Here is a 12,280-nt window from a genome sequence, read left to right as displayed (position 1 = left end):
TGGCCGGGGGTAGCGGCAGCTTCCTGGTGCGGGGTGCGGGTGGCCGGGCAGTGGGCACAGGCGCCGGGGCCCCGGCACTGCGGGGACGGATGAGGACACCCAGAGGGGACCTTTCCTGGAGGGGAAGGGGAGAAGAGGAGCGCTGAAGAGAAATCCCTCCAGCGCCGGGGAAGAAACCTCGTGCTGGGAGCTGATGCCTTGAAGGTGAGAAGGGCTGTAAGGGGGGGTTATAATTTGGTTTTAATGGAGGGGCTGATGCGTGGTGGGGGGAAGCACCTTGCGGCAAGTGGGTTGCTCGCAGACAGCCCCACCCTGCGCAGGGGGAGGGTGGGGATGGGAGCGCTGAGGCCTGAAGTGCTTTGCTGCAGGCTGCTCAGGAAAGCCCTCGAGCTCTTGCTGCCTTCAGGTGTGTTTTTGCAGAGGCAGGCCCTGCTCCCGAGGGAGGTGACTTGTTAGAAGGGCAGCAAACTGAGGGTTGGGGTTGGTTTCTGGCTGTCGGTCTGCTGAAAAGGGAGATAGAGATTCCCGCTCCCCTGGGAGTCGCCTCCTCCCTCCTCCACGGCTGGTCCCAGCACCCGCCAGCTCCCAGCCTGCGGCCGCTGGGGAAGGGCGCGAGCAGAGGGGACTCTGCCCGTGTGCTGGGGAGAGGGTTTGACCCTCCCAGCTCGTCTGGCCCAAACCCCCGGGGGTCCTGGCAGGAAAACCCCTTGTTGTCCGCACCACTGGTGGCAGCAGCAGCCCCCGAGAGCGGGTCTGGCCGCCCCCCTGCCCCTTGGTCTCAGGGGTCCTTCCCCCGTGGGGCAGTGGGCAGGAGGAGTGCCTGGTGGTTAAACCTTCCCGGAGACACCCCGAAGCCCCCCACCCCGCAAAGGGCAGGCCTTACAGTGTAAGGGGAAAGCAAACGGCTTCCCTTGGGTTTCATGGCTGCTCTTGGCCCCCTCGGTTGGGGTGCTGGGGGTCCCTCCCTGGTCTCTGTTAAAGCCCTTGGGCGGGCAGTGGTGGGGCTTGGGGAGTTCTTAGAGAGACATGTGTCTGTAATCCTTCTAATTAAATAAAGGCAGGCCCCATCCTTGAATCTGGGGCTCTACCAGCCCCCCTCCCCCCTTCAGCTTTGCCCTGGTCACTGTGGGCTCCTCAGCGGTCACAAGTGGAGGGGGGTCCCAGGCAGGAGGGAAGGGCTGGGGCTGCCCCTGCACCAGCCCCACGGGGGCACCAGGATGTGGGGTTTGGGATTGCTGGGGATGGATTTGGCACTGGGTGCGGGGTACGGTGGGATCCCGCATCCTCCCTGCCACCTCCCCGCGTACCCCAACCCTGCCCATCCCCACCCCGGGGCTCCGTCCCTCAAATAGCCGAGTCTCAGCCCAAACTGGCAGGTCCCCTCCACCTCCCCATGGCCATGCGAGGACCAACAGCAGGGCCAGGAGCTGTGTTATTGTTATTTGCATTCCCTCCGCCGCTCCCCCCAACCACTGCCGTGAGGGTTTCTGGGCTCTCCCTTACCGGGGGCACAGGAATGTGCAAGGGCTGGGTGGTGACACTGGGGATCAGGCATCCAAACAAGCTGTCGCCCCGCTGAGCCTTATTCTGGGGGGAAAAGCCTGTTTTGAGGGAGCAGAGCGGGTGATTCCGCTCCGCCCACACCCCCTGACTGTTGGTCGCAGCATCATTCGAATGACGGAACCCTCGGCCCCAGCTGCCCCAGTGCAGCCGGTGCTGGGCTCCTCGGCCTCGGGGGCCTCTCCTCGCCCAAAGACACGCGAGTTTGGGCTCACAGCCCGGCAGCGAAGCCGGACACCACAGCCCCAGCCCGGGAATAACGGACGCCTGGATCCACCGGCTCTCGCTGAGTAAGGGTGTGCTTGGGCTGGGCCTGTGCCCCCTCCCCGGGTTGTTTTAGGGCCGCTAGGTGAAGGGAGAGGCAGAAAGAGCAGGAAACCAAGGGAAGCTGGTAGCAGGAGGGGAACGTTAAGATATTTTGGCGAGGTGGTGTAGCCTGAGATTTTGTCCTGCTAGCAGCAGGTGGGAGAATCATTCTTGCTTTGCGGGATGGCAGGGCTGGATTTTGGCTGTTTGAGGGGGGTTTGGCTGTTTTTATTCTTTCTTACTTTGGCTGAAGGCTTGTTGGGCAGCACTGGCCTGCTGGGGTCTGGGTGACACCGTGGCACAGGGGTTTGAGGGAATTTCCCTGAGTTTGGGGCTGCTCAAGCACCCCGGGGAGGTGTTGTGGCTCCAGTGCGCAGCACCCTGGGGATGGGTCTCGCCCAGCGGCACCCGGAGCACCCAGGGCCAGCCCTGCCCGGGTGCCGGAGAGCAGCTGTGCTTCAGGGAGCTTCAACCCTCTCCCTGTTGCTGTTGCAGGATCTGCCCCATCCCCTCCCTTCCCTTCACGTGCACCCCGTGAAAGCAGGAGCTGCCGAAGTGCCGAGGCATGGCTGAGGGGTGGCTGCGCTGCCTGCAGGCAGGAAAGGACGGAGGGCCGGAGGGCAGCGTGGGGGACTCAGACGACCTGGACGACAGCCTGACCAGCCTCATGTGGCTGCAGGACTTCTCAATCAGCGCCTGCATGGGCAAGTCCTCCTGCTGCCCCAGTGACCCGGACCCCCAGGACTGTCACAGCATCCCCAGCTCTGCCGCGCCGTGCTCGCCCCCGGCCGCCAACCCGGCACGCATGGGCATGCCCCACACTCCCTGCAAGCCCATCTCCTCCCCCACCTTGAGCACGGCGCACCACCCCACGGCCGCGCACCCTCAGCTCATGCAGGACATCGACTACAAGACCAACCCACACATCAAGCCACCCTACTCCTACGCCACCCTCATCTGCATGGCGATGGAAGCCAGCCAGAAGCCCAAAATCACCCTCTCCGCCATCTACAAGTGGATTACTGACAACTTCTGCTACTTCCGACACGCCGATCCCAACTGGCAGGTACGAGATTTGGAGACTTCTTGCCTTCTCCCCTCTCCCCACGGGGCTGGGGAGGGCTTTCCACAGCCCCCACGGTGCAAGGCAAGGTCCCGCGGGGACGCTGGATGCCGCTGGCAGGAGAGCGATGCCGGCAGCCGGCGGGGAAGGGCTGTAACGGGAAAGAGCTTGGGTGTGCAGAAATGCCACAGCCATGAGGGCGGCGGAGGGAAGGAGCCATTCTAGGGGAGAGCCCGGGGCCGTGTTGGGAGCGGGGAGGTACCCACTGGCCTGCTGGTCCCTCCGGCTCCTCTTGGCGCTGGGGCGAAGGCGTCTCTGTGCCCAGCTCCACCTTCCTGGCGCTCTCGTGGGGTCCCCAGTCCCTCGGGGGTGAGCACACATGAAATCGCCAGGCCGAGTGCCTCTGGGGGCTGAGGAGCAGGTGTAGGAGAGGGACGGAGCCGACCCCCAGGCAGATTGTTGCGCAAATCCCTCGCTGCAGAGGTCCAGAGCAGAAATGCTGCTGCTTTCCAAGCAGGGCAGAGGGCAGGTCTCCTGACCCCTGGGACAGGCAAAGGAGGCTCCATCACTGTGACGAGCCGGTGAGGCCTCAGAGGGAAACCCAAGAGAGGTCAAATAGGGCTGCTGTCCCCAGCCAGCACAAGCGTGCCCTCGGGGGGCAGGGGCCAGCTCCCCCACGCTCACCAGCTCTGGGGACAGCCTGAAGCACAGGGGCTTTTCCCAGCCACCTTGGCTCGCTGCCCTCCTCCGGCACACGACGGGACCTCCGGCACGGGGGGCTTTCTCGGCTGTGGCAGGGCAGGAGGGACCCGGGAGGCTCGTCCCTCTGCTCGGGTTATTCGCAGCCCGCGCCCGCAGCACGCCAGCGATCCCGGCAGCGGTGCTCGCCCGGGCAGGGCAGGGCGACGGCGCTGCAAACCCCCTGCCCGGGTGCTGCCCACCTTCTCCCTGCGCAGGGCGGTCGCCAGCGCCTCTGGCAGCCCAGTGCTTTCTGTTCTTCTTTTTTCCTTTTTTCTTTATTCTTTTGTCTTATTCTTATTCTTTATTCTTTTTTCTCTTTTCTTTTTTTTTCTACTTTTTATTTCTCCTTTTTCTTTTTTCTTTTTTCTTTTTTCTCTTCTATTTATTTTTTCTTCTTTTTTATTTATTCTTTATTCTTTTTTAATTTTTTTTTCATTTTTGTTTTTTCTCCTTTTTTTTTTCTTTTTTTCTTATTGCTTCTCTTGCCTCCCTCTCTCTTTTTGGTCTCTTCTCTACTTTTTTAGGTCTCTTCTCTCTTCGGTTTGGTCTCTTCTTGGCTGTGTTCTCATCCCCTCTCCTCATTCCCATACATGAAGACAGCCTGGAAAGGTCATGCCACCTACTCTGGGGGGAGATGATGGAGATATCCCTGTGGGAGCTGAGTGCTTTGGAAAGGAGCCAACACACCCGGGCTTCAGCCCGGAGGAGGGGTTTTGGGGGTGGGGGGGGGTGCGGTGTGGGTGTGCGCATGTTTTTCAACAGCTCTAAGTGTTCAAGCCTTGGTTTTCCTCTTCAGCACTACGGGTTATGGATAAATAAGCATAAAGGTATCTAGGCAACATTACAAAAAAAACCACCCACCTCTACCATATCCAATCTCTTAATCCAGTCTTAGCTTTGTGGAGTCCAACGCTGGGGCATTTACCCAATAGCTGAGTTTCCTTTCGAATTAGTCACATCACTCCAGGCACATTCAGGGCTTCAGAACCACTCGACTGAGGCTGCCTGGCCTATGGTTTCCCGGGTCCTCCTTCTTCCCCTTTTTGAGGATTAGAGTGACATTTGCTTTCCTCCAGTCCTCGGGCACCTCTCCTGTCCTCCACGACCTTTCAAAGATAATGGAGGTTCAGCCTTGGTTTTTTTCCTGTTTTGGGTCTAGAACTCCATCCGACACAACCTCTCCTTGAACAAGGGCTTCATCAAGGTGCCCCGGGAGAAGGGCGAGCGAGGGAAAGGTGGGTTTTGGAAGCTTGACCCCCAATACGCCGACCGGCTCAAGAGTGGTGCCTTCAAAAAGCGGAGGATGCCCCCGGTGCAGATCCACCCGGCCGTCACCGACAGAGCCCAGCAAGAAGCACAGAGCGTCGCCAGCCCGGCCACTTCAGCTTGCGCCTCCAGTAACAGCCTCAACGTCAGCGTGGAGCTACAGCAGCTGCTGAAAGAGTTTGAAGAAGTCACCGGTGACCAGAACTGGAACCCAGCGGATGGCAAAGCAGGGCACAAGCACAAGCAGCCCTTGCCCGAGCAAACGGCCAAGGCGCCTCGGCTTTCCAACCCTGCCTTGCTGACCCAGGAAGAGCAGACTGAGCTGGCATCACTGAAAGGCAGCCTTGACTGGGAAGCCATCCTCAACACCACCCTGAATGGAGACTTCTCCACTTTTGGGGACCTGGAGCTCACGCCTCCCATCAGCCCCCTAACACGCGACCTGGACTTGATGCTACACGGGCACCACATCGCCTCTCCCCAGGGGCAGGAGCACGTCCTCACCGAATCCAACCACGACAACCTGGACTTTGATGAAACCTTCATGGCCACGGCCTTCCTGCAGCACCCCTGGCACCAAGGGGCAAACGATTACCTCTCCAACTCCGGCAACGTGGAGGAGGTGTTTGAACTCAGCGACGGCTCTTTGCCAGCAGATGTGAGCGACTGGAGCAGTCTGGCGTCCCTCTTATAAGGGGCCAGTCACTCTCCAAAGCCCGCACAGGCTTTAGTAGGATGCTCCCCCAGAGCTGCTGGGACTTACAAGGGACAAGAGTTTCTAGAGACAGAGACATTCACAGGGACTTTTACCAGCTTCATTGTAAGATTATTCACAGAAACACCGCGGGGAGAAAAAAACAACACCACAGGAACAGCTTGATAGAGCTTTAAAGGCCACGTCAGAAGTCTCTAGTCCATGAGTTTCCTCAGGAGAAGAAATACAACACTGCTTATTTTTTTGCTTTTAAAGGAATACATGTGAATTGTCTTTTTCTTTTTCCCCGTGGCAAAGGACACGGCCTACGTTCCTTCAGGGCTAACAAGAGCACCCGCTAAATCCCATCCAAGACATGAGATCCTGGTGGCTTAGGGCTCGACAGACTAAGTGCAATTTTCTTACCCCTTCGTCCCTCTGTTTCTCTCTCTCTTTTTCCTATTTTCTGCCTAGGGTAGGTCATAGGTATAGTGTGATAATTAGCTAGCAAGTACGTAGAGGTCCCTTCTAGATCCTCTGAGTTCAACCTCCCTCCTAGGGAGGTTCTACCTAGGGAAGAACAAAAGGTTTATAAATTCAGCAAGTCTGCTTCTTTAGATGTTTTTATAGAATCTATTATCGATTATATATTCAAAGGAACCTGTATTTTTAGCACTAGAATTTCCTAAGAGTGGGGTTAGGGGAAATGCAGTTTGGGAGTTGGTTTATATTTTCATTGTTTAAAGGCTTGTGTTCATCGTTCTGTAAACCAAGACCAGGCAAGGGAGGATTCCTGCAGCAGCAGCAACAGGTTTCATCAAGGGTCCCGGAATTGTCCGCGACAGGAGAGGAGCAGCGGGGACGGGGTCGCTCCCACAACTGGCTTTGGTATTTTTTCTACCCAAACCCCTCGCTGCCGTTGCCAAGGGGTCTAGACCACCATAAACCCTCTCTGCCTTTCACTAGCTGACATAGGCTGGGGACAGTGTCCCGGGGCTGGGGAGCAAGGGTCATGCCTCTTGCGGGTTTTGGGGGGGGGTCACTGTAGGTGTTGGTATCTGTATTGCTGATGCTTCTTTTTATTTGTTGTTTTTGTGATATTTTCCTGTTTTGGGGCCTCTATATGATACTGAAGAACTGCAGATACACGTGTGCAATTTAACGTTTTTCATGGAAAGTTATTTACAAATTAAAAACAAAAATGGAGAAGAAAAAACCCCTTCTGCCTCCTTGTTTCCCTCCAGCACCGCCGGGCTCTGTCTGACCCTCTCTCCTGTGGGTAGGGGACACCTCAGCAGCCCAGCCCTGGCTGTACACCCAGCCCCGGTACGGGGGTGCCATCACCCCCCTCTGCAGCGACACAGCAATTCTCCACGGGGAAACCGAGGCACAAACCCCCACCTGCGCGGCAACGCTTACACACCGCCCGTGTGGCACCAGGGTGGCCGTGCCTGGTGTCCGAAGTCCTGGGAGCTGCTCCCAACCCCCGGAGCATCCTTCCCTGCCCCTGCGGGGAGCTCCTGGGGGTGACATGATGGGAGCGCGTGGGACTGTCCCTCTGCTTGTGCCAGGGCCGGACCCGGCACCGCAGCTGCCCTGAGAAACACAAGTGGACGTTTTTATGGACATTTTACAGGGAAGGGCCATAGACAAAGGGAGTGATGTCTGTGTATGATGCCAAAGGCTGGGGAGGGGAGGGGTGGTGGTTGGTGAGGTTGCGTTGCATCGTATGGGACCTGGGCATGGCGAAAACGGTGTGGAATAAGGGGTGGCGACCACGCTGGTTTTGGCTGGGAGAGGGTCACTCCTCTTCGCTGCAGCTGGCGAAGCAGCCAGGGACCTTTCCAGCTTCCCACGCTCTGCCCCGTGGGCAAGGGGCCGGGGGGGCGGAGCCACAGCCAAGACAGCTGACCCTGACTGGCCAATGGGGTGCTCATTCCGTACCATGTGACGCCACGACCAGCCTATTACCCGGGGCAGTGGGCGCACAGAGGGGCGGCTGCTGCTCAGGGACCGGCATCGGCGGGTCGGCGGGTGCTGAGCGGCCGCGTCACGTGCCGTGTGTCTGGGTTGTTCATTCCCCCTTCCCCCCGCCCCGGGTTTCGCCTCTCTCTCCTTATTTTCCTTTTCTTTGCATTATTGCTGTTGTTATTATGGTTTTATTTTAATTATTAAACTGTTCTTATCTCAACCCACGAGCTTTCTCACTTTTGCCCTTCTGATGCTCTCCCCATCCTGCCAGTGGGGGGGCTGAGCAAGCGGCTGTGTGGGGCTCAGTTGCCGGCTCAACCCCAACAGCCTTTGCTTGTGGGCAGCCAGGCTGGGTGCCCCTACCAGCACCGCCTGGCCCCATCCCTCCCTGGCGCTGCAGAGCTTCTGAGCTACCTGCTGCTCTCAAGCCAGCGAAAGAGCACTGGGCCTATGGGCATCACAAAGAAGCGGTATTTGATGTGCATGCATTTGCAGCAGGATGATTTGGGAATCGGAATACACTTGCCCTCTGAGACAGACTGCTGACATTTCCAACAGCAAACTACTGGGAAAAAAAAAACAACCCAGCAATTGCTTCATCAGTTCAACCTGACTTGGCAAGTTTCATTGAAGGGGACACAACTCTGCTTTAGAAGCAGCACCAGCAGTCGGATTTTCAACAACAGGAGACAGTGCAGGGTACACCAACAAATAAAACAACAACAGAGAGATGAAGACCCTCTGAAACAACACATGGATGTGGAGCGTGTCCTCCAGAATCAAACACAGCAGCGGGGGGAGAGGGGGGTCTCTGCCTTGTTACCCTGTCCCTAATACCTCACCTTCCCTTTAGCTGGAGCCTCTCTTGCACTTTGCTTTGTGGGTAAACAAGTTATAGCACATCAGATTTCGTCTGTTATTTATCGCTCGCAACAGGTTAAAGTGTGCATTGGGGTGTGCACGGGGATATTCGTCCTCAAGGGATAAGGAAATCAATTCATTGTTGGAACCCTGAAACCCAAATTTGCAGAGCTTGACTTGACTTACGGAAGCAATAGCACAGAAAAAAAGTGCTTTGTCCGTAATTGAACAAAGGCTAAAACCAGGGGAATCAAACACGACCAGACAACTATTGCTATGAAGGGGGCCACTATGCCAGTGCAGAGAGGGGGTCAGACCTCCATCTCAAGAGCCATCCCTGAAAGCTGGCGGAACTGCCGAAGAAACTGTGAGTCTCTGCTCAAAGACTACTTTCTTCTCCCTTTTTAATTTCACTGAAGTACATTTGCTGACCATGCTGACTTCACAGCAATCAAATCCCAGGTAACTTCTCAGTGTCGGGTGACAGCTGAGGACCAAATCTGAAGCATCCTCCACCTGAGTTCCCCACGGCTCAGCTACAGATCCCCATCTGGCATCTTCCCAGTAGTGAGCTACTGAACCACACAAAAATAATTCTTACCTGTTGTAATCCTGCTGCTGGGCAGGAGCCACTGTTCAGGAGCTGAACACAAATGACTGCCATCGTGCTTAGGAGTGATTTGAAACACTGCCCTTCTGCCACCTGCAGCACAGCTAGTTCTGCTTAGCAGGAGGATATTGTCCTCCACGCGTCTCCCAACTCTGGGGGCAAATTCTTACACAAATAACTACTTGCCAAAGTCCCGAGGAAAACCAAGTGTGGGCTGAGACATCCCCTTTCCACGTGGCTCTCTGCTGACAGGGGAAAACCCACTGAAATTCGCAGACTGACCGCATTCACCAACTGCAACTCGCACAGCAGCTTTCAGGAACGGTTCCAGGGCACAGCAGCAATGGCACAGATTGATTTTAAAAGACCAGAGGCGTGATCTGTGGGTGTCACAGCCTTCCCCAGGCAGCCCTCCCGCTCCAGGTACCCCAGGCACACCCTCTACTTTAGCAAGAAGAGGCCCAGCAAAGCCTCCCCACACACCGGAGTGGAGAGCGAGCACCAGGGCCAGCACACGCACAGAGACGCACATTACCTGGGACGAGGACTGCATTCACATCAGGATTATAAAAATAAACACAACACACTTAAAATGGGTATTTCTTTTCCTCCCTTACCCCATCCCATCCGTTTCCAGTCCCTAACCACACTTCTCATTATTTTCCTCAACGCAGTAAGGTTATTTGGACAACACAGGAAAAAATATGAGGGTGGGACAGTATTGGCCAGGTAAACCCACAAAAATACGAACTCGTCTGACTTTTGTCACTGTTACAGAGGAGACGACAGGGTGCTGTGACACAGAGAGGGACAACATCACTGGGCTGCTGCGGGAGGTACGTGCTAGTGTTTTATCAGGTCTGAGTTTTCTATTTGCTGCTGCACAGTCTATGTTCCATATCCCAAGGCTGAGGATAGCTGTTCTCAGAGCATATCCTTTTAGAGCCCTCTCAGGTCCCTTTTTACCTATTGCCTTTGTTAGGGCAACGGCCTTTTCTCTCCCATATACAGGGCCCCTCTCCTCCCTCACATCACCCAGAGAACAGACCTGATGACTTGTAAAACAGGGACAGAAAATGTCTGTAATCTCAGTGCTGAACCCAGGGCAGAGAAGAGGTGCTTATCTCCAAAACCTCACCCCTGCTCCTGTCCTAAAAGCCCAGGAAAGAGGATACACAGACAGTGATCCCCCCCTTCAGGGACTTCAGGTATTTTGTCTCTGCTGCGGAAGTATCAAAAATACAAAGTCTGTGCTACCGTTTTGGGTTCTTAAATAACCAACCATCAAAATTCGAAGGTACCTTTAGCCAGGCTCTATATCCCCAGGATTACAGACAGCTACCAGACGCAGTACTTCAAGTTCTAAGAAAGAACAGCCATAGCCCAGACACTCTGAGGTGCAAGTTTACTTGAGTGACAAACATCAGTGACCTGACAAAGAAGTCACAGAAATGTCAGCAGCAGCACCTTTAGAACAGTGTTTCTTTGTGGAAGCCCAAGCCCTGTGCTCAGATATCTGCCATACTTAGCCATCACAGCGCCAAAATACTAAATCTGTTACGTGTGCTGTATCGACTGAAAATAGGAGTGGAAACGTCACCTGAAAGCAGTTCCTAGGATTAGGCGCAATTTAGGAGCCCTGTGAAAAAACCCAGAAAGGTCTCAATTGCCAGAATTTGCTTTAAGATAATCTGGAAAATGCTGCAGTATTTTAGGGAGTAGTTATTACATTTGAAAACTTGCTGAGATTTCACACACTCATTGATCTGTAGCTGCGCTCTACTCATGATGAATCAGACATACAACCACGGATATTGTTGACAAACAACTCATACACCATCCAAAGTGCCCCATGAGCAGAGGGCAATTCGGAGGCTGCTGTGGAATTTAGGGGCAAAGAGAAAGGCTCATGCTGCCTGCCACTGCTAGAACACCACCGGGCTCGCACTTACAGCCACGCACCTCCCGAAGGGGAGGAAGGACAAGGACGTACTTTACATCACCACACAAGGGTTGCTTCATCCACTTACCTTGAGGAACACACTCCAAGGCCAGTAACGCATTTTGGAAGGCCTCTCCACCACTACAGCCTCCATTCCTCGCTCCCAAACAGGAGCCACTCTAACAGTGGTTTCTGCAATGTTTCCAGCTGAAGGAACAGAAAGCTCATCTGCCTGGTTCATTTTCCGTGTCAGAACAGCAGTGCCACTCTTGCCTTGAACCGCATACAGCTATTTACCTGATCCTTGACGACAGCAGCACCTCTCCTCTCATTTAGGGCAGCATTACAATACCAGGAGAGGGTGCCGCCCAACCAGAAACGGAGCGTGCATCGACAAGACAGCGCTAGGCACACCCATTTCAATTAACCCCCAGAACAAGGCCACGTTTAGAAGCGCAACACTGTGGTGTCCAGAATTACTGGGGAGGGCCTGAAAGCACTGCAACAACTACTGCAGCAATACACCCAAAGCTTGCACGCAGAGTCACATAAATTCAGGGTTTTTTGCTTGCAGATGCTTCATGGGCACCAGGAGGCTGCTGTAGTGTTTGTGCAAGAGACGCTGTAACTCACCAGTGTACTTCATTTATTCAGAGCCAACACCAGAAAGACATGGCAAAACCACAAGCTAACAATGGCTACTCATTGTGGTGGAGAGGCAAATCTTTAAGAAGGCTGGAAAACACGACCGTTCAAATAAGGCCGGCGGAGCTGACATACTACTGGGCTGTATGAATACATGAATGACAGCAACAATCCTGTAGCCAGGATTGCATTTCAATAGCGGTAATTTCAGTCACTGCACCTGATTCTCTGTCCTCCGTAAATCTGAGGAACACAGAATACAGAATGACAACCTGGAGCACAGAGACCAGCTTAGGGCAGAAAAGAGATCTTAGAAAGAGAACTACTAACATTTGCTAACATGCGAAACTGATTACTGCGTTTCAAGTTTGGAAAGGATTAACGCTTCCTTCATAATACCTGCACAAACACAATACTGTTTGCGATATTGTTCTTTTGCTCTTGCCTGAAACGGACATTGTCTTTAGGAAACTAGTCGCAATCACTTATGAAGGAAACTGCTTTTTTGCATGGCTCGCCAGCTGGCACCCTTGCTCTTTCCTCTATGGCTAGTATGCAAAAACCCCAGATTTGGGGCAGAAGAATACCTGCCATCTCCTGCCCCCTCTCCCCAAATGCAAG

At 54.7% G+C, this 12,280-nt stretch overlaps 1 protein-coding gene and 1 long non-coding RNA gene across 3 annotated transcripts in view; both read left to right on the top strand.

Annotated features, from left to right (window-relative positions):
• Positions 1 to 12,280, top strand: part of LOC142051110 (uncharacterized) — a 166,825-nt gene that overhangs the window by 139,951 nt on the left and 14,594 nt on the right. The window lies entirely within an intron of this gene.
• Positions 2,416 to 5,630, top strand: LOC142051109 (forkhead box protein J1-like). The gene is made up of 2 exons (XM_075080297.1): positions 2,416 to 2,932; positions 4,830 to 5,630. Exons 1-2 carry the CDS (start codon positions 2,432 to 2,434, stop codon positions 5,628 to 5,630), a joined length of 1,302 nt encoding a protein of 433 aa, XP_074936398.1. The 5' UTR covers positions 2,416 to 2,431.

Source organism: Phalacrocorax aristotelis, unplaced genomic scaffold (assembly GCF_949628215.1).
Source record: "Phalacrocorax aristotelis unplaced genomic scaffold, bGulAri2.1 scaffold_81, whole genome shotgun sequence".
Lineage (NCBI taxonomy): Eukaryota > Metazoa > Chordata > Aves > Suliformes > Phalacrocoracidae > Phalacrocorax > Phalacrocorax aristotelis.
This window is presented reverse-complemented; position numbering and strand designations above follow the sequence as displayed.

Bases quoted from the DNA above. Each gene is read 5' to 3' on its own strand.
- LOC142051109 (XM_075080297.1), top strand. From the start codon at position 2,432: ATGGCTGAGGGGTGGCTGCGCTGCCTGCAGGCAGGAAAGGACGGAGGG. The intron at 2,933-4,829 runs GTACGAGATTTG...TTTTGGGTCTAG, and splicing joins ACGCCGATCCCAACTGGCAG to AACTCCATCCGACACAACCT.